Source organism: Haemaphysalis longicornis, unplaced genomic scaffold (assembly GCF_048455015.1).
Source record: "Haemaphysalis longicornis isolate Haplotype H1 unplaced genomic scaffold, Haemaphysalis longicornis Haplotype H1 scaffold_1, whole genome shotgun sequence".
Lineage (NCBI taxonomy): Eukaryota > Metazoa > Arthropoda > Arachnida > Ixodida > Ixodidae > Haemaphysalis > Haemaphysalis longicornis.
Genome location: NW_027526203.1, coordinates 284,966,787 through 284,990,809, shown reverse-complemented (window position 1 = coordinate 284,990,809; position 24,023 = coordinate 284,966,787). Strand labels below are relative to the sequence as shown.

At 46.5% G+C, this 24,023-nt stretch overlaps 1 protein-coding gene across 1 annotated transcript in view; it reads left to right on the top strand.

The window, feature by feature from the left end:
• LOC144147037 (protein arginine N-methyltransferase 5-like) overlaps nucleotides 1–24,023 on the top strand; it is a 77,276-nt gene that overhangs the window by 29,289 nt on the left and 23,964 nt on the right. The window contains exons 6-8 of the mRNA XM_077679068.1: nucleotides 9,216–9,429; nucleotides 13,962–14,045; nucleotides 16,089–16,160. Coding sequence (XP_077535194.1) covers nucleotides 9,216–9,429; nucleotides 13,962–14,045; nucleotides 16,089–16,160 — 370 coding nt within the window. The remainder of the gene's footprint in view (nucleotides 1–9,215; nucleotides 9,430–13,961; nucleotides 14,046–16,088; nucleotides 16,161–24,023) is intronic.

The following is a 24,023-nucleotide window of genomic DNA, read 5'->3' as shown; positions in this document are numbered from 1 at the left end:
CTCAAGGTGCCCAAAATGCCACAGCTTACCTTGCACCAATTCAAGAAAGAATGTGTTTCCTTCGTTAAAGTGTGCTGTCGAAAGGGGGTGGAGAGGGCACCGTTAAAATATAAGCTAACTAGGGGTGCCAGCTGTTTGGACCCGACATTCGCATTGTCTCCGGAGGCTGGCCCAAAACGATTGACCCTCGCACTTGAAGTGCTTTCAGAACACCAGTGGCTGACTGGTCTGCAAGCAGAGCGGGCCCATCGTTCTTACATACAGATCTGTTCATTGAGCCTCACCCAAGAAAAATTGAACAATTTTGACAGGAAAGAGCAGAGGCTGGACGTTCTATGGCTAGATCTCTGCTCGCATGATCACAAAGAGCTGCTGTCTTTTATCAAGATCATCCTCTGCTTGTCTCACGGCAATGCTGCCGTAGAAAGGGGCTTCTCAGTCAACAAAGAATGCCTCGTCGAAAACTTGAAAGAAGATTCACTGATAGCACAACGACTGGTGCATGATGCTGTGTTGGCAGCAGGTGGTGTGGACAAAGTTGTAATTACTGACAAGATGGTGCAGATGGTTCGCAATTACTACAGCGTCTTCAGAGAAGAATTGCAGAAAAAGAAGGCAGAAAGACGGGTGGAGTCAGGTGTTCAGAAGGACAAGAAAAGAGTGGCTTCTCTTGTCAAAGAACTGGAAGAAAAGAAGCGAAGGCTGCTTAGTGAATCGCTGACAGGAGCTGGTCTCCTGCAAGAAAAAATAGACGCTCTTAAGAAGTAACTCATCAGTGCTTCAAGAACTTTTGTGCAATGGCTGACACAAACAGTAGAAGCCGATTTGTGTTTGCATAGACTTCGTGCAATAATACTCTAGTCAGCAACTACAATCTGTGGTGAATAATTTATGTTTGCGCTGTAAATAAAACAATGTTTTGTGTTCTGCACTAATGGTCTTGCATGTATGTATTGCCACCTATGCAGCGGTCAAGGAATTTCACTTGAAATTGTCAGGGAAAACCTGGAAAAGTCAGAGAATATTAAAATAATAATTTGCTAGACACCCTGTTGTCTGCAACAGGCCATTTTTAGCTTTCGCGGGACATTTGAAATCATTGGAACTCTGTGTCCAATGGCGTATGTGCCATAACGAAAGAGTTAAAAGTGGTGTCAGTACGATTCTAACGAGGCAATCTTTCGAATGAACCAAACTTGTGTTTAGTCTGCATAGCCCCTTTAACTCTTACCTTTTGGCACTAAATGCCATCGGGCACGGAGTTCCGATGATTTCAAATGTCTCGAGAAAGTTAAAAATGACACTTTGCGGACAACTAGCTCCATCTGGCATATTTATTGGCAACTCCTTTTTCGATTTCATTATTGTTGGTTTACATTTCGCATGCGGAGACGGCGTTGGGAGTGAAATTTGAACTCGCAATAGCAGCGAGTTGCGCGAAGATGGCGTCCACTTCACGGCGCAGTCCGCAAAAGTGCACAGCCGTGGCAGGGACTTCGGCGGCTGCAGCTGCTTTTTCTCACCCCAGCAGCAGTGATGACTCCAGCAACGATGTGGGTTCGTCAGACTATTTTTCTGATGAAGACTCTACCATTCAACGGCCACGGACTTCAACAAGTGCTGGGGGTGAGGTTCGTTTTTGACTTAGCGCTGTATTTATAAACAAAGCGTACCTCCTATCTGCGACTGTGGTTTTACTTTAATGTGCATTGTCTTGACAACGTGCGGCGGGGATATTTTGCCAAATGCACTGCAACGTGATGCGTGACGCTTCGCAAGGGCGGTGGATTTCTTTCTTACTTTTTACCACTGAACTGATGAGGATTTTGTGTGAGAACACGAACAATTATGCTTGGATGCATATTTTAGAGAGACCGACTTACCGTACTTGCCCGATTCTAACGCGCACCTTTTTTCCGCAGAAATAGGCCGAAAAATCGCACTTGCGTTAGAATCGGATACGAAACCGAAACTGCTGAAACAGCTGAAATTTCATTCCACCCATCGCCATCTCAAGGTGGTGCCAAAGCTTTTAGCAACAATTTTTCGGATCTAGGCGCCTAGGCTTCTATCGGCATTCACACAAATCGTCAAATTATTCCACTTGCGCGCTTGATAACAGCAATGGCAGCAGCGACAACGAAGGTGCGCCGCTTCCGCGGCTTATGAGCGGCTCCCACGCGTTCACAACGAGCGGTTGGCTGAAGCGTATGCCTCTGGAGAAGCTCGCGGGATGGGCGTGCGAGGCGTGGGCCAGTGCGGCACCGATGACGAGATGTTGCGGTCAGCGGAAGGCGACGAGGAGTGAGATGAGGGAGATTACTTCGGGAAATAAATCGCCTGTTTCTCTCGCATTTGTTTTTCTTGCTCACAAAGTTCCTTGCACGTTACAATCGGAGGTGCAAGTTTTTTTGTTTTTTTTTTTTGCCTGGAAAATCGGGTGCGCGAATAAATCGCCCGTTTCTCTCGCATTTGTTTTTCTTGCTCGCAAAGTTCCTTGTGCATTACAATCGGAGGTGCAAGTTTTTTCGTTTTTTTTGCCTGGAAAATCGGGTGCGCGTTAGAATCGGGTAGTTACGGTACTCTCGAGTGGGTTTGCGGACTGGCACAGCCATCAGGGCCGCTACATTAACTCTTTCGTTACCGCGGAAAATTGACCAATTTTGAAGGGCCTGACAAAACATTTTTTTGTGCCATACATATTGGTTAGGCACACATTGCAGTGACGTAAAATGCCGATTATTCCACGCGCTTTCCAACGACACCAGTTTTAATAATGTTTTCCAAAATAATGATTCCGAAAAAAATTATCGAACTCGAAATTTTTGTCCACGCGCCGAAGAAAATAAGAAAAAAGTAAGTTGTGTACAATAAACCACCAGTAGTACAAAAAATTTCGAATATACCTTTTGTAGGTAGACATTTCAAAAACCCGTCCTAGAAAAAAAATTGAGTTGCGCAGTACGATTTGTCAGATATAAAAGAAAACGTTAGCCCACGTGGTGCCCGTGCCATGTGGTGAAGCCCAACCTCTATTTCATGTTTTGCTATTTTGGATAGTTCTCTAGAAGAAATCTGGTGGTTTGGCGTCATTAAAGGCCCCAGTTAGCCTCCACGTGATGTAAAAACACCTTGTCAATGATTATGACCGGCACAATATTGAAGGCAAGCAAGCGATGTTAAAAAATCCACGTGGAGTTGAGAACCAAACTCTTTGGTGTATGCTTGTTAACGTTCTGATATCACTTATCAGTCGGAACATTCATTTGCGGTTTATTATCATGTTCTGACTCACTATGGTAGCCCTGCTTGCAGGAATAAGGTACGATGTGCTAGACTCATGCCCAGCAAGCTTTCACCAAGCCGCCATCGGGCTGTGAAACGAGTTCAGCACTCCGAGCCTACTACATTGCAGCGCCACCTAACAATTTCGAAAAGAAACAAATACAAGGCTGTTGGAGACTTTGTCAGAATAGATAGTATCACTAAGAAGCGACACTAGACCTCCGGAAATACCCTCGTATGAAACCGAAACTGGCCGGTGAACAGCTGGCGGTGTTCAAGGCCAATTGGAAGCGTTCTCCTCGTCTGAACTGATACCCGACGACTTGGTGTTATCGTTTGACTTTCAGTGGAAGCTCTTATCCCAGAAGCAAGGCGTAGGTAAAGTGGAAGCGCGAGCGGCAAGCTTGTTTTGAGGAGCACCAGCGGGCAAAGGAGGCGCCATGGCAAATGAGCTTGTAGTTGGGTAACTGCGTTAGTAGCGCCAGATATGAATTTCGCAATGCGAAAACGAAACCGAAACTGCTGGAAGCTGGTTGAAAATGTCAGGCGCACTTGCTAGACATGCGGGGACCATCAGAAATAAGCTTTGGGAGAATAGAGCTGCCCTTTGTCCAAACCAAAGATCATTAGTGAATAGCTGGGGCCATTTTCAAGTAATTAACACCTCTCAACACTGTCGGATTACAAAGCTGACCGCATTATTTGGTATTTGACTTGCCAGGAGCCTTTTGACACAAAAAAATATTATGGTAATGCAGCCTAACCACGACCTGCATCATTTTTTCTCAAGTGCAGCAGCCACGCCCCCTTCCTCAAAAACACACGCACCTCAGCTCGCAAAAAACGCCGCCAAAAATCTCAGTGTCGCCGGAGCGGGGAAATGTAAACTGATTCTAAAAGGGCAGTGCCTAGACTAACCACTAACTGCATTAGGTGTACGAGAAACGACTACAACATGTCGAAATAGGCAATATAAATCATCGATCACCGGTGATCGATTTGAATAGGCGTGGTAACGAAAGAGTTTTTTTACTCTGTACAATTGCCTATATGTATTGTGTGTATACTTTATTGTGCTTTTTTTTTTCTGTTCATTTCGCCAATAAACTGTACATATTTGTACCCTTCACTAAACTGCTGTTATGTGTTAGAAAGAGCAACCTATAGGCTACAATTTCATGCATAGCAATGCTAAATGTGTCCAGTAGCTCAAGAGAAAATGTTTTGCGGAAGCACTCAAAATTGGCCATTTTTCCGCCGTAACAAAAGAGTTAAGTTAGAAGTCTCGTAGCTTGCCCACTTTGTGGGCTTTGTGCATTGTGGAGTCTTTAAGGTAAATGCAACTGGTAGCGAAGCTTCCATAGAAGCCCATACGTTCAGAAAATGGTGGCTCTTATTAAGCTGCTCATGGCGTTTAGTGCCACCTGTGTGAGGAGGGAACACTTCCGGCGGAACAAAAATCAACCAGATATGATGCAAGATCCGGTCGAAAAGTGACGTCATTTCGGTGGCATTAGCGCGAAAATTTGACTTCAAAATAGCTTTAGCAGGCCTCTGATCGCTGAGGGCTCATGCCATTGCCATCTGACGCAAGTTGGCGAGCCCTTGGAGTGTGTGCTTCAAGTCAAGGCCAGCATAACTATAGTTCGTACCACAAGTTAGGTGCAGCACTGTGGAGGCTACATTGTTGTCAACAGAGCGCCCACTGAGGGCGCCTAATTCGCCGTGAAGGGGGTCCTGAAAGTACATTTCCTTCTCCCATCTCGGCAAGTGGTTCGCAAGGCCTCAGTGCCTTTTGTCGCTTCCTTCGCGGTGAGTTACGTGCCCTGGGGGGACGGGCTGTTGACAACAATGTAGCCTCCACAGTGCTGCACGTAGCTTGTGGAATGAACTATAGTGCAGACTTGTGACTAGAGAAACGTATTTATGGCCCAACGAACAAGATATGGCCCAACGAACTGCCCGCTCTGATGACACCGACCGCGATGACTCTTCTGACTCTGAGTTTGCTCCTTTCACCGAGTCTGAATCGGAAGACAGCCTTTCTTCGGAAGAAGACAGCTCATTTTCGGACATGCGCTTTATGCGTGCAGACTGCGATAAGGCACTGTGCGTAGACCCGTGTTTCAAGGAATACCACACTCTTAAATACTATTGAACATTTTTCAGTTCTAAGTGATGCTGACCCCAAAATACTGTTCCTGATAATTTTTTACCATTTAATCCTGACTTTAGACATTTTGTACATTCCAAATCCGCAATAAACTAATTTGACCACCAGGGAAAGTTTTTTTTTTTTAAATTCGACCCTCAAAGGGTTAAGCATACTGTCGTATGATAAAAACATCTTGCATTTTCTCTGAAACTTTATTCTGTATAGAAGCAATCAGTTGTTTACCTTGATTGCAGTGGGTGGCAAACCAGGAACCGGTAAGTACCCCCCACCCCCGGAATTTTTTTCTGCCATGGGATACAGAGCACAAAATGGCACTCGATCACTCTGCCCGGCACCCCCTTCATATCGGAAACGTGCCCCCTCCTTACCTCGATACAAATTTCTACGAACGCCACCACTGCTCGGTTGTTTATTTGTGTTGCACGTACGCAGGTTGCGTGTATAGATCAAGGTTATATAATGCTTTCTCGGTTTGTGTGCTTCAGTTCTAAGGGAAGAAATAAGATTTTATTCCAGGATAAACATAAAACAACTTTACCACACTGTACAAAATCGGCACGTATACAAATAAGTACAAAATGCTCGTGGGCACTACATGCATTAGGATTTTATTTACGTGTCGAAAAATTGACTTTACCCGTAACACACAGCATTATGAGCAGTTAAAGCCTCAACAGCAGGACTACTTCGAAACAAGAGAAAAGAACTAGGCCCTGCATCTTGACGCAGAAAACAGGGCCGCAGGAATGCCGATTCACAAAAGTGCAGCGAGCACACCGCAGCTGTCCCGGCATATTATCAAGTAGACATGGGTTTCTACAGAACTTCACCCAGGATTCACGCGTGCAATTTCCTGGTTGCATTGTTTGGGCAAGTGTCGCAACAGATAAGTAAAAAGAGAAAAAAATGGATCAATGCAAAAGAAAGCAATGGCAGTAAGTAAAAACACATAGCAGGAAAGATCTGGCAGCAGCGCAGCACGGAGCAGCACAACACAGTACTGCGATGGAAATATTGCTTGCGCATACAAGCGTGGGAAGCAACGATCATTGCAAGCGTTGTAATGCAATAGAGAAGGCACTGTGATAGACAATTAAAGCGAATCGTTTGAATTCGAGTGGTGCACAATATTTGCGCTATTTGAATACACTGAGAAGTCCTAGAGTAATTGACAGCACTTGCTCCGAGCCAACCTGAGGTGAAATCAAGAGATAACTGAGGCATAACAAAGCTTTAGGCCCATAGACCGTTTTTTTTTTTTTTTTTTTTTTCGAAGCACCACCACGTCTTCTTACATTCCCCCCCCCCCCCCCCCCCCCCCCCCGCCCCTCCCCCGTTCACGTATTAACAGTACTATAGTTTCACGTTACCTGTGGAAATGACAGGAAAATGGTGCAGTGAAACACCATGCGTACGGTAGTTGCTGTTGCAACCTTGTACCGCACATTGTTTCCATAGGTACCGAGGAAAGCGCTCCACTCCAACCGTTGGCAGCATCACCCCATAGGACACCGTGCCCGCCGGGCACGGTGCTAAACGTGTTTACCTATGATACAACGCACCTCGCAACTCCGCGCACAGCAAAAATTAAGTGCACAACAAATTAACAAGAAAAAACGAATGCAAATGCTCATTACCAAAACACGTGAGGGGCATTTCCTAGCACATGGTTTCTCAAAGTGGGTTCCGCGGAACCTAGGGGTTCCGCAGGCCACTCCTCAGGGTTCCGCGAGCGACTGATAAATTTTCCCTTGTTCCGGACTCTCCAAGTAACTTAAGTAGCTTAAACGGGGAAACAGGTGCAATCGATCTAAGGAACCTCCATTACTCATGCTCGATTGTCAGTAAGCACATGTCAGTGCATAACACAAAGGCGTGAGCTGCGCAATAAATCCCGGCAGCAGCTTGTAGCCAGCCACACTTTGAAAACGGGCCGCGTGGTTAAACTATTGCACTTGAATCTCGGCCTTATATTACCCCCATGCACATTTCTCCTGTTTGGAGATTGGTGCCGCTAGCTTACGCGCTTGCGTAAAGTCGACATACACGTGCAATAAATTCAAAAGCAAGCAAGCTTGCTTCTTTTTGAATTTATTGCACGTGAATGTAGCGTGAACGGAATGAAGAATGGTGAGGGCGGATTCCTTGGCACTTAACGGAGCTTAGCAGGGTTCCCTGGGACCAACATGCCTGAGAACCCCTGTCCTAGCATTCAAACTTTAGGCGTGCCTTTCCGAACACTACAAAAACTGCATCACAAAGCAATGACGCGTGCCATTCTTCAGAGGGCGCTACAAAAAAGGTTTTTGAGGATGAACAACATTTTCATAAATTCTTTGCACACTGTGCCTAAATAAATGTGATTCAGAAATAAATATTGTTTGTAAAATATAAATATTGTTTTATTGTTGAATAAAACTTGGTTTTTTTACTAGTGTTTGTTCCCTCCTCACCTAGTTGCGCTTCAGTCGCCACTCCCATAACCATAGAGTTTCTTACAATAGTGAATCCAAGAGTGAATCCAAGAATGTAAATGTCGTCAGTAGCACTGTTTATTGAATTCTGGGGGTGCCTTGAGCTAATAATTGCCACGATGGCACGGCACTACTTTCCTAATGTTCAGTTGCTAAATGCAGTGTCCCTTTGTAATTTTCTTGTTTTGGTCTGTAGATTTTGTAGATAAATCTCTCTCTCCCTTCTGTTTGAAACTTTGCCAAACCTGAGCGTCGACCTCTCAGAGCAACATATCAAACAGAAGGAAGGAATATGGGGGTCAATCAACGTTAGCTCACTGAGAACACGAATATATCTCTATTAAGCGTAGCTTTTCTAAAACAAGGTAGAAAACAGCAAAAAGCTGAAGACAGGTGTCGCCGCCACTGGCTATACCACACAACTTACACCGGAAGGGGTTGAAATTGCGGGACAAATATTTAACTATACGCCTTCAGAAGCTTATAAAAACTTAACTGGAAGTTCTTTTAGTTTCATGTTTGAACGCTGAAGAACAAAAAGAGAGAAACAATATCATGAGAGCACTGTCAATAAATCATGTGGTGACCCCAAACGCCAACAAATTCGTTTCGGTTTGGTGCAATTCCTGGTGCAATACTCGGCCAGATAATTGTGCAACACTTGTACAGTACTGTGGGCATAGCCACATTTATGATGGTGCTCTGCGTGCTTTTGCTGTGCTAAAAAAAAAAACAAAAAAAACATGGGCAGGTTATTTTGGCCAAGGTCAGCATTTTCAAGTTGCGCAATGCCTGGCATGCGCACTGTCTTTCCTAACTGGGGCTGGATAGCGCTACTAATTCGCACTTGGGGCGGTTCTGCTATGTGGGGCGGGGTGTGGGAGCTATGCCTGAGCGGTTGGTGTGATGCCAACATTCCACAATGTGCTGTTCTTCAATAAGGTGTACAATACTGATCATGTGTCCCATGAAGAAGCATTTTTCTCAGTGGTCTGGAGCAGCAAAGGACTTGGGAGTTTGGGAAAGCAAGACTGACTTGACTGAAACAGTTGAAAGCGCTTGGTACTTGGTAGCATTGTATTTGGTTGCTTCTATGCCGTTATACATCACTGCTGCCTTGCTTGCTTTAGGTTTAGACAGAAACAGCGGCTTTCGACCTTTCGAAAGTGTGTACGAACTGAGTACAAACTTCCTTGAGAACCTCAACTGGCAGGACCGCAATTTAGCCTGCCATCTAGGCCAAACCCAGTGAAGGCTGAAGCTGGCTTGTGACATTGCAGGTGGAACATCTTCCGTGGCGTGTGCGGCACAGTGAAGCATGTGGGCCTGGTGCTCCGTCTGACCCCCAACCTTCCTCCAAAGGAGAAGCTGGAGCGCTGGATGGGGGAGCCTGTGCGCTGCATCATGGTCAGCACCTCGCTCTTCCTGACCAACAAGAAGGGCTACCCTGTGCTGTCCAGGGCCCACCAGGCCATTCTGCGCGCCTTCTTCAAGGTCAGTACAACCCTAAGCATGCCTCATGGGGTGCTTGACTCTTTAATTAAAGGGACACTTTATATCTGGCTAAAGTCTAGATTGAGCTACCCATATTCGCAGTTTTTTAGACCAATTTGTGTGCGTTTTTTCGAAAGAGAAGTGTATTTACTGCTCTTTCTCTTTCACTATCTCCTCACCAGTTTGCTAATGTCGGCTGCTGTGACACATGCTCGTACCCACAAGGTGGATATCAGTGCATTTGGGGCACATTTGTTTTATATAAACTGTGCCTTGTTACTATGTACAAAGCTGATATTGACTGTGTAATAGGTCAACATGAAAATTTTAAATTTCAAAGGCAAGACTGTGAAATGGGGTCAAGTCAAATTCCAAACCAATGAGTTGTTGCAGCTTTGAGGTGTCCACAGAGCAAATCTTGTGTTTCCTCTCCTTTAAAGTTTTAAAATACGTTATGGCTGTACCCCTCTGCCAAACGGGAAAATGAGCAATTGCATGAGTTGAGCTATGCAACTTGACTACAAATGACAGTTGTCCAATTCACTTCAGCATCCTGAATCTTAAAGCTGGGGATTGAAAAACTTAAAATTTATGCTGTCGGCACCCTAGCTTGCCATATGCTGCAGATGTTACCTGATTTGTTTTATTTGGGAAGAAAAGAAGCTCTAGGCTTATTTTTCACAACTTGGTTACCAGTGCAGCACAAAATGCGCAAGTGCTTCATTCTGCTCAAGGCTAATTTTGTCAGCAGGCTTGCTTGTTAATGGAGTGAGAATAAACTTTATTGGAGCATCGGTTGGACTAACAATGAGTGGTGAGCAGCCCTTGGAGCGTACCGGATGTGCTATACGTTGGGTTGGAGAGAGCATTTACACGAATGAAGAGGTTAGTAGACCAAAGCATTGTCCACTCTGTAGGCATGGCAAACTGGTGATAAGGCTTGAACTACCTCTGTAGTGCGGTTGGCAGCCATCATGCGGAACAACACTGCATGACAAACACAACCTAACTGCATGACTACCGGTAGCAAAACAGTGGATACCAGGTGTATGGGGTAGGGTTTGTGGAGATGGTGATGTTGTGGAGGTGTCGTCATGTTCGTATCCTGCTTCCCAGTTCCCCAGTGAATCATAGACAGTTGTTTTAAGTGCCTTTGAAATAGAAGGAATGCGCATAAAAGAGTGGAGTATTTAATCACGTAGATGGGCATTCTTTGCTATTTCTTAGGTTTGCACGGCCGATGCACACATGGGCAGCAGGTTTATTAAAGGGGCACTAAAGCATGAAAATAAGTTGGCCTGTATTGGTAGATCTCTGTGCCATAAATGGAGGTGTACCACTCATGACATTTGCAGTTGTTATTAACACAGAAAATGGCGAAAGCCTAAAAACAGCTATTGCTGCCCCGTGCATTTTTCTGCTCCATGAATGGTGACGTCACAAATTGAGAATGGTGAAATGGGATTGACGGAGCATGTCTAATCGTTTCTGTTCACACACACACACACGCACGTGCAACACAGTCGGTAGCAAAATGGGTGATTTCTTGCTCAGCTGACTACATGTTGAAGCTTGTGCAACAGATTTACTTTGTCAGCTCAATCTTAAAAAGCTAGGGTTCATCATGGAGCGAAAGGCAAAAGAGCTATGGAACATCGGATCTGGGTACAAAGAAAAGCTTCATCCCAGCTGGTGTACTTGTGTTAAGATTGTTCAAAGCACACTCGCACTAATCATTCTTCATGCACCATGCACCAAGGCTGTCGTTTGCTTCTGTCTCGTGCGTTGTCTTACTGAAGTAGGCACATTTGCTCTGTGGTTCATGCTGTTGACAGCATGTCACTGTTACCAGTTGCTACCACGGGGGTGGCAGTTTTTGACGACCTTCTTTCGGGCACAAAATATAAGTTGATTTTGGATTGTTACTAGACTACAGTAGAATCTCGATGATACGATTCTGGGTGATACGAACTTCGGGATGATACGAATTTCTGAAAAGTCCCGGCAAAATTGCATTGTTTGCAATGGGAAAAATTTCGGCTGTTACGAACGGACCTGCGCGGCCCGGCGGATGATACGAACGAGCCGGCGAGGCGCCCGACTGCCGAACAAGCAAGTGACGGGTCTCTCTCCCCATTTGCCACTCTTTTTTCTCCAGAAACGGCCGGGCTGTTGTTTTCTGCTCACGAAAACGCGCCCCGCACGCCCCATGCACGCCGCAAAACCGCGCGCCGCGGCTGGCGGCGGCAACATGGCGGCGGCTTCGGCCGCGAAGTGGCACGGCCGCTTGAGCGACTCTTCTAGCCGCTCTTTAAAATGCCGCTCAAGGCAGACACGGAAGTTTCTTGTGCAGTAAAGGAGCTGATAACGTTGGCGAAAACGGTACTATAAAACACCATCCGCGCCGCTAGTGAAAGCGCCCATAAAATATCTGCTGGAGTGCTAAGCCTAAACATCTCGGGCGAAGCCAGCGGGCTGTCTCGAGCGTTTCGCAAGCCGTCAGCGTCTTTTTCTGACCGAGGTAGGAGATACTGCGGGCGCGAAATCGTCAATGTGGCCGTGAAAATACAGCGCGCGCAAAGCCGAGGCGTGCGAATCGCGTGCAAAAACGCACCATGCGGTTCACGCTTGACTGTTGCGGCGTGTAGCGAGCTTGGACACCAGGAGTGAGAAGACAAGCGCGAAGCTAGGCAAAGCGTTACGCGCGCCAGAAAGGACTGCTTTGTGACGTGGGGGTTTAAAAAAAGCAGAAAAAAATCACGGATTTGTTCACGCGAAAGTAAGAAAAGAAATAAACGAAAACTTTTTTCAGCGCTCAATTTTTTGGTCTGTGTTGGTTCATACGAATTTCGGATGATACGAATATTTTTCGCGGTCCCGCGAGATTCGTATCATCGAGATTCTACTGTAATTACCTTCTTTCGAGCACAAAATAAGTTGATTTTGGATTGTTACTAGACTAATTTCAAGCTCCCTCCTGGAGTAGCTTTACACTATGGTTTTGCAAAAAGTACTTTTAGCATTCATGAGAACTTGTCATCATTTTTTTGTTCTTTCAAAATAAATAGGCGGGCACTGTGCAGCAAGTGAGAAAGTGGCCAAAGGAATTCACCTCATTAACAGGCACTTTCCAGTATCCCAACAGCGCAGCCACTGTCCTCTGTGTGCATATAGTTCACTGGTGCTTATTTTAGCTGTAGGCAGCAGTGCACAATATAAACACAATTCCAGGGAGGCTGAAATTTGTTGCTTACATCTGGTTTCTTGAAAAATGGAGGCTAGCGATATCCGTTTTCAAACTATTCTAATCTTGAACGTGGTGTGCGAGAATGTCAACAATCCGTATGTGATTTGCTTTTAAAAGAATTGGCACTTTGGTATCTGTCGTCTCTGCATGTAACCTTAGTTATCTGCTCTCCAACTACTTTAATCTTCAGCGTGTTGTGTGACGGGTCTGACATAGAAAAGCTGCTGCCTGCATGAACTACCTGCTTACTGCTTTTGAGTGGAGTTTTCTGGCTGCAGCTGGAGTGAAATGTTTCAATGGTGCACCATAGTCTGATGAGATGCATACTTTTGCCATAGTGCTGCTTTTATTAGCTGTCTTAAAGGGGTACTCACACCGATTTTGGGGGCTAATATTTCGCTATTTCGCTTCTTTTGCTCCTTCACTTTCGCTTCCTTTACCCTGGCTGAAGTATGAATTGCCTGCGTTGTGTGTAACGTGCTTAAAGTTGATATCCTTTATTGCGTCAGCAGAGCAGCATGAGGAGCGGTGACATCAGCGTGATGTCACCCGATGGTAGGGAAAAAAAGGTGACATAGCTGAGTGTCTCCGATGCTTAGTAAAAACTTGACATCACTTCACACGTGCGGCACGGCGAGCAGCGACTAGTGCAGGCGTGTTCACGAACTGATCCCTGTAGCCAGAGCTGCAGGTGTATCCACTTGCCAAAATGGCACCCTTGCCAAAAACAAAGTCCTACATGTGGAAAAGGAGCTGGTAGTATAGCTTTAAAGTGGTCATCAAATATCTGCTGGAGGCGAAAAGCAAAAACGCCCGTGTGTACGAGATTTCGGCGCACGTTAAAGATCCCCAGGTGGTCAAAATTAATCTGGAGCCCTCCACTACGGCGCGCCTCATCACCTGCTTTGCGTCAGCGCGTTATACCCTATAATCAATCAGTCAAATATCTGCTGCAATGGTAGGCTTTTAAATGCCTCCAGGCAGCCTAGTCCGCAGCGTTGTGACATTTTCACAAAATGGTAAGGTCATGGCGTGGTTCTGTCATTCGCGTCCTCAGTGCTCGAAGCAATATGAACCAAAAGTGATGATTTTCAGGCCATTCTATGTAATGAATTATCGTGCTTTCAAGTGTTTTAAGTGCTGTTTCGGGATTTTTAGGCCATTAAGAATCGATGAAAGCTATAAAATGAAAACATAAAAATGAAATGTTCACGAAATAGCCTTATGCCGTAAGTGCTGTAGTCTGATTAAATGTTTTGCTTGCATTATCTCGTTCACTCAACAGCTTGACTGCCAGGTGATAGTTGATGGGGGCTGCCATCATGGAGAGATGAGGTACTATTATCAGTACCTGAAGTACCTGTTCAATGTAAGTATGTGCCATTTCAGTAACTATAGAATTCATTGCTTTTGAAAAAAAAAAAGAGGTGCCATTCTACTCCGTGAAGATAGATGACTAGATAAGCTATAGCACATTATTCATGGTTAGGCAAGGGTACATGTATTTATTGCCATCATTTGGTAATGGTCGTGACAGTGAATTCATCATCAACAGCCCACTAGGTCCACTGCAGAATGAAGGCCCTTCTCATCAGTGGTCTGAGCCGACAGCATGTAAACAAAAAAATCTGGAGTGTTGTCAGCGTTGCCAATTTTCCCGAGTAGAAAGTCGTGGTCGCGTCGCAGGCCCATAACAGATCTTTGAAAAGAAATTAGTTTTTTTTAATAGTCTTCAGACAACTTCTGCATCACGGAGGTACACCAGGAATACCTGGCCCTCTTCATGTACTTCTGCACCCAGCCCAGATGGCTTTGAACTTGAGAGCGGGGATGCTACACTCTCCCGCGATTTTGTGTGCCTTCACCTGCACGATGTCGGCAGTAATGGCCAAACCGCGGCCTTTTCTGTCTTTGACAAAGTCCGTCAGCACTTCTTCCACTTTGGGAAACACTCCCTTTCGCAAGCCACGGAAAGCCTTTCTCGTTGCTGCACAGGCCAAGAATGACGTCTTCTGTTTGCACCAATGACACATGTTGTTTTCTGAAACGCCAAACTTTCGACCCACTGTGCAGAGTTCTCAGTGACGACTCGCCATTGTGCTGGTTGCGTAAATAAGAAACAAGCCAACAGAAAGAAAATTTTGCCGCAGGGGATCCAAGCACTTCAACAAAAAATGCAAAATGGCGTCCCTACTTGTTTACAAGCTGTGTGGCTACTACTGAATTGAAGCGGCTACTGCTGACTCAGCTTGTTGACATGGTTGAAGGCGTCTGCTACCATGGTGTCTGCTGTATTTCGAGCTATTCAATACACTTGCAGCTGCCGAAACTCTGTAATTAATATCTGCAACCTGAGTGTGTAAAATTTTATACGCTTTATTTGAAATTTCTTTGTTACATTTTCAACAGTGTTATCGGGCTCTTTGGAAGCTTGAAAATGGTTGAAAGGCGGAAACCAAAACTGTCACCAAAATCGCAATATTGCTGTACTGTGGTGTATAACTTATGAGACTACGAATTAAAAAAAAAAATGTCGCCTTATATTCAAAATATTCAAATACGGCATACACAATTCACGTCAATTCCATGATCCGTTTCTACGGCACAGGCATCCCATAGTTGGTGCTATCCTCTCGTGAGTGAAGGGTGCGTAGCTTTTTGGGAAAGTTAAATTCCAACTGCAAAGGTTGCATGTGTGATGACGGTGAAATGCAGGAACACTCGTGTGCGCAGGATTTTGTTAGTCGCTCACAGACTTAGGACAAATGACAGAATGCCTGGCTTGGACTTCCGCCAGTGCCAAAAGTTGATGGCTGTCAGGTGTGAGTTAGTGCTCTCAGTAGGGTTAGCAACAGCTGACAATAGTTGGTGTGCAGGTTGCTTTAATCGCTCTTTTGCCTGTGCCCAAGAAGCATGCAGACAAGTGATCTTGTTACGGGGCCTTTCTACATTTTTTTCTCGTGGATGCGGCCTCACACAACCAAGCAGCACATTGCATGTTGCTAATTGTGGGAGCCTGAAATTTCACGCTAGGCTTTTGGAGCTGGTGTGCCATGTGAGTTTAATCCATTGACTGCTAATTCAGCGAAATAAATGTTACGAGCACTGTGGTTTCTGCAGTAAGAAACCTGCAACGTGTTGCTGGGGTGTGCAAAGGCTGCATCTGCGAGCAAAATGTCCCCGTTGAAAAAGTGATCTGTGCCCCAGTTATCGCTAGCCGCTGTAAGCATACCAAGAGCATACCTGATCACTGTAGCTGCAAAAGCACCGGTGGCAGTCCCAGCCGTGCTTCCCGTCATTTGTGTGAAGTCTGCAGGTGACTGTGCATGTTACATCATCAGCTAGTGTAAAGTATTGTGCAGCCCTCCTAGGTTTAGGATTAAAAATTAAGCCTTGTTTGCTTGTTCTGCAGAATATGCCTGAGGAAGACCCCGTGGAGAAATTTGCCAGAGGTTTTGAAGACTTTCTGCAGGTGCCGCTGCAAGTGAGTTCAGGGCCTCGTTCGGCCCTTGTTTACTGGGACAGACAAAGGCAAAGATGCCTTTGCTATGTCTGAGTACGGTGAAACCCCAATAATACGACATTCAAGGGACTCGCAAAAGCGTTGTATGACCGGGGTGTCGTATCATTGTGGTACGGGGGAAATGCCGGCTTAATAGATGGTCTTGTGCAACAGGTGGGCTAAGAACTTATTTAAATGACTATATTTAGCACATTCTTGCGTAATTTGTGAACTCCTAACTGAAATCTTAAGTTTCTAAAAATAAAGTGCCTACTTTGGAGCCCCCCCCTCTCTGTAGCGTCTGCACTAGCCCGCCAGCCATGCACCATGCAATATTTATAGCCGCCAGCTCTGCACCTCGCACACTCGAGATAGGGCTGACGGGGTCGAGCTAATATAAAGGGGGGAAAGGTGAGTGTGTGAAACTGCCAAGGCCAAGTGAAACGAACGATAGTACAAGGCGGCGGTGAAAACAAAGGTGCCAAAGAATAGGGTGCCTCGATTCACACGTCCGCCCTACATGGTGGAGTCAAGTATACGTTGGCGTTGCCATCTCGGGTCACTCCCTCGCCGCTGCAGCAAGTCACTGTAGCAAGACCGTGTTATAATTTTTTCTGCAACATGGTTCTCGCCAAGTTGGAATCATCTTATCTATTTCGCGTTGTTGGGTCTTGTGGGAAACAAAAACAACTATGCGTTGAGCACTTTGACCAAATAGCGGCGGAATGGGACGGCCGTGCAAAGGGTGTCTCCACCCTGTACAGCGGCGCTGAAATCGAGGCACCCTAGCAAAGAAAGGAGCAGAGCGACAACATGGCTTTGAAAAACACTGATAAGCAGAGAGAAGGGGAGAAATCGTATCTGGTTGCGCAGTAAGGCGATGATGCTCTGACGGGCAGCACCTATGCCGTGCGCGCCATAGCTTTTAACGCGTCGGCAGTGTCTTTCCCAAAGCTAGCGAGCCTACTGCCAAACATAACAATAACTAAGCGTGTAAACATCGCAAACCAGATGAAAATTTCACTTTTCGAACCGCTATCACAAGGGCGCACACCACATTTCACCCTTAGAGGTAAAGTCACGTGCACCATGAAGCGTTCGATGACCTCCGCTTTTCGAGCCACGCAACTTCCCGTAATCTGGCTTGTGATCTCAGGCATTCCCATCGCGATAACATCCGTGAAACGTGCATTACGCAATTTTGCGTTGCCACAGCGACACCCAGTCAGAAGGGCCGTTCCAGTGCGCTCCGATTGGAGGGCCAATTGCGCTTCAGAATCTATTTCTAGCTTCGTTTGTGCGCCGTCCCTTTTCTTTTTGTTGTATGTTTGGGAATGAACGAAGATAAAAGAGACAACCTGAACCGGAAAGAGGATCATTCGGGCGATCTAATGGTACCAAAATGGCCCAGTGGCACCATTGCAGAGATACGGTGCTCCGAAAATTGCAGTTTTTTTTTTTTTTTAAGTGCGAATGCACTTTATAAGCGACCCCAAACCATCCACCGCCGGCGGCGTTGGCGTCCGCAGTGCTCCTCTATATTTAAAAAAGAAACAGCATCCGGCGCCAGGTTTCGATCCGAGGACTTTGCGGCCGCAGCGCGACGCTCTACCGACCAAGCCACGGAGGCGACGCTGATATCAGCGTTAGTGACGCGCCTTATATCTTTAACGCATTCAAACTACGTCGTCAGCGGCGTGCGTTGGCGACTCAGCGGCGTTATAGCGGCTTGATAACTGCGTGGTGTACACGTGATACTACAAACCCGATGGAAGAGATGGAAGAGAAGGCGGCGAGGCGGTGGGCTGCGGGGGCCGAGCGCAAGCGCCGCAAGCGGGCCGACAACCGTGCATTCGCACTTTCATATTCTCCCCCTCGGGGAAATGCGGGGGAATTTTTTTTTTCCCGCCCTTTTGCGCTGATATTTTGCCACCGCGGCTGGCAAAAGTATTTTTGTTATGCCACTTTGTGGCTTTTAGGCAGAAAAACTTTGCAAACACACAGAATAGAAAACATAGAAGTCAAATATGTGGCTTTAAAAAAAACTGTTTTGATCAGTTTTCTGAAGTTGAAGCCGCGTTCCCTGCTCTTAAAAAAACTTTTTTTAATTTTTAAGCAAACTCCGTGAAACTTGTCAGTCTTGCTGCTTTTCCCCCACTGATTTCAAATATGGCATTATTTTTTAGTTGGCCAATTAGTTACTGAGATAATTTGAGGTAATTAGCCATTTTTGGAGGAACTATAGACAAAACTGTGTTGGTCACAAAACTGTGATCTTTACATTTTCTAACCCTATGATCCCTGGTGAGTGCAATCAGACAATCATTTTTTTTTATGCATCGCTTGGAACTAATTTTACAGCTCATTAAACCTTGGTGGCAACACTGGCAAGGCACCATTTCGAGTGCCCATTTCAAACACTGAAGTTTAATGAGTTGTAAAATTAGTTCCACGCGGTGCATCAAAAAACTGATTGTCTTATTGCAGTCACCAGGGTTCATAGGGTTGGAAAATGTAAAGATTACGGTTTTGTGACCAATACGGTTTTGTCTATTGCTCTTCCAAAAATGGCTAATTACCTCTAATTATCTCAGTAACTAATTGGCCAACTAAAAAATAATGCCATATTTGAAATCAGTGAGGAAAAAGCAGCAAGACTGACAAGTTTCACAGAGTTTACTTAAAAATTAAAAGAAATAGTTTTAAGAGCCATGTCCCCCCTTAATGAAAGCTCGGCGGATGCCTGTTTCTACTGGGTGTTTTTTCTGACAGACACCTGCAGCAAGAACAGAGCTTTTGCTTATCCGGTTCAAATCTAGCCATATCCATGCTTCATGCGACGAGTGCTATTCACTGGTGGGTCAGGGCATCGCCTCCTTTAACTAGATGCCCGGAACGTCGCCCGCTTTTCCATTGGAGTCGGCCTGCCGCGCGTTGCGGGGAGACGTCCAGAGATGGCGCTGACCACCGACAGTATTTTTTTTTTTTTTCTTTCGTCGCGCCGGCGGCAGCGCGGGGCCGGCGGTCCGGTGTCGACCTCGCGTCTCGCGGCATAGCAAACGCCGGGCTCCGGCAGACGCATGCACACTTTAGCGTGCACATTAGAGGCGCACGAAGCTTTCCGTCACAAAATGCATCTTCTGATAGTGCGCGCGTTGGGCCCGGCAGTAGTAGCGCAGGGGCTAAAATAGAATTCGAGGTGCGATAAATTCCTTTAAACTAATTATATCGTACGCGTTTGTGCGCAACCTACTGACCCGCTTAACGCTGTTATAGTGATTTCTCGCTGATTCCCTCCTTCAGATGGATACATTTCTATGCGAAGACACCGACACGATCGAATTTCATTCTATCACATGCACAAGCGTTATGTTAAGGCCTTTTCGGGTTTCACCTCATAAGATGCATGTATACCAACGAGAACATTGGACGACTCTATATATGTATACCTTTGATCATTTTTTATGTCTCTTATAAAACATTGGCATATTCTCTCAGCAAAATATAACCCTTTTTGAAGCTGTTTATAATTTTTAAGACGTTGCTTGACGGCGTTTCTTAATGAGACGAGCTCATTATTGCTCCTGCGAACTGAATTCGTGTTCTTCGATTATGATGATCGTTTGTCAAAATTATTGTTCTAGCATCGGTGTAAATGGCTGTTTATAGTCCTATACCGGTAGTGATATACTTGTCTGCAGCTGATCGCCCAGTGTTCATCGTCAGCGATGACAGGCCTGCTCGACGAATCACGATTGTTGGCGTTAATTGCCAGCACTACGGGGATTCGTTTTCATACGATCGACTCAATTCTCATGGGGCCATGCATATAAATTGATGACATGGTTACTGATCGATAATTGATAGCTCCGGCTGTGGTCGGTAGCTTTGGGTGGACGCATCGCGAACCCGTGTGACCGTCCACTGGCGCTTGAAGACGTCTGCCGGACCACTTTACTAACCTGTATCCGAAACACACCCAGACTAGTAACACTCTTTATTCCAAACGAGAAGCAAGCAAAACACAGTCTCCAAAATATATGTGAAAAAAGCTAGAAGTGTTGCACTAGGTAAATGTGAATGATACGTACATGTGAAAAACAGTTGTTAACTGTTCAAATACTATGTTATAATTCAAAATAGATGTGATTGAACTGGTGAAATGCATTACAATTTTAACACTTTGCGAGACAGAGGCTTGCGCTGCAACAGCTTAAAGGAAGCGCTTCGGTCGGTTGCTCCTTGAGCGTAGTTGGTTAAAAGGGGCTTAATGAACTTCCTGGCGACGAGTTCGAGGAGGTTCCTGCGGTGAGCAGGGTCTTGGTTGCCACAGCTGAGGACCGGGAGGCTTTCGAGGACTTGGACGGTTCTCTCTACACAAACTTCAAGGGGCTTCGAGATGGACCTTCGATGCGAAAGCACATAGTCCACAAACCTCCGAAGTCCTATCAGAAGCTTGACGAGCTCTTGTGTGGGGTAGAAGAGTCCACCACGGTCTTGATGGTTGATCAGTCCAAGATGGGGAGTGCTGCTCCTCGCCCCCTGAAGCACTGCGATGCAGTCGGCGCAGGGTATGTGCTCGCTTGCAGCGCGCACAATGAAGCCTCCGATCATAGCAAGGCTGGCAACGTCGGGATTAGACACCAATGGTCTCTCTGAAAGGCAGTGTTCTTTCAAACCCTGCGCTGCTGTGTCCAGTAACTTGTCAGTGACGTCCGTGCTTGCGGGACGTCTCTGCTGAACTGCGAGCAGTTGGCTTGATGCGAACGACGTTGCGCTCTGGACGTTGCTGTCTGTGGAAGCCGCCACGATACCCGTCTTCAGCATCTTTTCGAGGCCGCAGATTGCACTCTTCACGTCCAGTGCGTCGTTGCACCCCGAACTTCGGCGCAGAAAACCAAACATGGACTCGATGGGGTCACTAGACATCTTTCGGGTAAGGACGAACCGAAACTTTTTCACACTGAGCAGATGGCGAACGCAATCCACGTTTGACTTCGTGGCAAATGTCAGGGCATGGTACGTTTCTTTGCTTAAGAAGTGGTCTGGTTCACTCGAGTTCTTCAGGTCCTCAATGTAAGCAGCAAACTCCACTTCTAGCCAAATGAGCCTGGCATCGTCTACGTCGGTGAAATGACGCGCGTCGTCGTTGTTGCAGTGAATGTATTGCTGACAGTTGCTCACGTCCATAATCGTGAACCACTTTTGCATCACTTCAAGGAACTTGATGCTGGGTCCCGCAGACGCGAACTCCATGTCGGCAGTGTGGCCTGCTTGTTCTTTCAAATACTTCAGGGCAGCTATAACCGGAGCTGAAAAAAGCTGCACTGCCAGTCTCACGCTCATTTTTTCAATGTTCGTCGGGTACAGGTGTTTTCGTGTAAGGAAGCGGATAGGTTTCACCGTCAAATTTTTCTGCATTTTGTACACTCTCTTCAGGTATTTTGAGGAGATTTCCTTTTCTCCGCCCATATCTTTGGCAAGGAATTGGGACCTCACGTTCTTAATGATATGGCTCTGGTCGAAGGAAAGGAAAATGCTCTTTGTGGGATCAGCAGGGTATGGAGCACACGTTCTTGCTTCTCCTCCGGACAAAATTTGCATTGCCGTCACGTTGATTCTATGGTTGTCGGTGACCACGCGGATGACATCGAAACCGACATGCGATGTCTTCTGGATGACATGGCGGATCACTTCTGCAAGCTGCTCTCCAGTGCACCCTTTCGTGAAGAAATACCCGACGGGTATCTTGTACCTGGCATGCAGGCCGCAGAGAAGAAAGCACAAGACAGAATTTGCCAAGGTTTCGTCGTTAGATCCCGCGACAAGATGCTGCAGCTCGGGGCCCATGTCAACGTCACCGATGAATGCATCTCTTTGTTTGCTGTACTGCAGCTTCTGCCGAATCCTCATTTCGTCCACGATTAGGGAGCAGACTTTGGACTGAGCCGTGTCAAGGCCCTGCAGTTCCACTTCGAGGCGACAACGAACTAGGTGACTAAACCCAACTTCCCCAGATACCGTGCCGATGTACTTCTGAAGTGTCTTATTGCAGGGTAGCCTTAAGAGGTTTTCCGTCCGCAAGTACTCATAGGCTTTAGCTGACAAATTTCGAATGACAATGCAGTGTCGAATTGTCTCCGACCACTGCGGCTTCTTTTTTTTGTAGTTTTTTACTTGGTCCAGTAGCAGCAGGGCCTTTGCATCTCCTCTCTCTGCGTCAGATGCCACTTCTAGAAATGTTCCAACACAGGATTCGTCTCGAAGCTTCTGCAGCTCCTGTTTGTATGCATCGACTGTTCTTGTCAGTCTTTCGTTCTTCCGCCGAAGTGCACGTTCCATCTCTCTCCATCGTTTGCGCTCTAGGTACAAGAACGACGAGCTAGGTTTCGCTAGCGTCTGAGTTGCGCGCGATCGCTTAGCGTAAACGGATTTTCGCCGCACGCGGTACTCCACTTTATCAGGAGCTTGGACTAGTCCGTCCTTTGGGTCGTTAGTAGACTTTTGACACACAGGCTCATTGCCCAACCACTCGGTCGCCGACGATTCGTGTCCTTCCACTCCGAGGGTCGGGTAGCCGCCTGTCGAAAGGACTGTCGCTGCAGAAACCACATCGGCTGCTTGGTTCCTTGCACTACTACTGAATGCGTACTCAACGCTCCTTGCAGCATTAGTCACTTCTCCATGATCATGAGCACTGTCTGTGAGCTCGCGCACAAGATCGAAAGACCCATGCTCATTCGATCCAACGCTTGCAATGTCCCCGTCGTGTACCAAACCAGTAGCAGGCCTCTCCTCCGCACAAGTCAATGAAGGCTCTCGTTTGCGCTTCCGGATTCTGAGGTCTCTTCTGCTCCTAGCTTCTGTCTGCCCAGCGCACGACGTCAGTTCATTGAACACGCTGGGTACGGCGCCTGGCTTCAACAACCGCTTCTTGACGTTGTCTCGGAAGTCCGACTAGCGGAAGTGCAGGCTGCACACAACAGAGTAATTCGACGTGTCGTTGGGCACCCAGTCCTCTCTTGAAATTGACTTCAGCCACAGTTCGCGCAAACCGCTGTCTGCAGGTATTTCGTGGAAAGAAACGCCCGGCGCTTTCTTCGTCTGACTCGACGTGCATTGTGGCACGCAGCAAAAACGCATCTCTCACAAATTAGTTCATTGAAGCCACTTAGAGACAATCAGCGCACAATGCAAACGTTTGGGGCAGCTCACCCGTCAGCAGGCACCGAACTGAATGTTGTATTAGCAGAAGATATGGTTGCAATTAGTTCATCGGCAATGTTCGTGTTCTCAGTAAAGAATAAACACGCTACTTAAAGCCAAAAACTGTTTTATTGGAAGTTTTTCCACCTCCAAACACAATTATGTTATCAAAAATTGCACCAGCAAATTCCTAGCTTGAGCATTATCATCTGCATGCGGTACGTGGACGTAATTAGATCATCGACAGTGCTTGACTTTCCCGCAAAGAATAAACGCGCTACTTAAATGTTTTATTTGAAGTTGTTTCAGCCCACAAAGTAATTATGTCCTGATGGGTTGCACCGGCAAATTTAATACGTGCCGAAGTGACAGCGTAAAGCCATCGCCTTGGTACCTGGATATCGTCTGCTCCCGGCGAAGCCCGCGGCAGCGGCGCGCCAAGAGCGAGAGCGCGCCGCTGCCGCGAGCTTCGCCGAGCCCGTGGCCGAGGCGGGTTGTTTCGAGCGGCTGCCGCGAGAGGCGCTGGCCACCGACAGTAGTGGAAAGAGAGATTGGGAGAGAGATGGGCAGGAGGTTTTCGGCTCACGTTCCAGGCATATAGTTAAAGGAGGCGATGGTCAGGGAGAAGTGGCGGAGGCC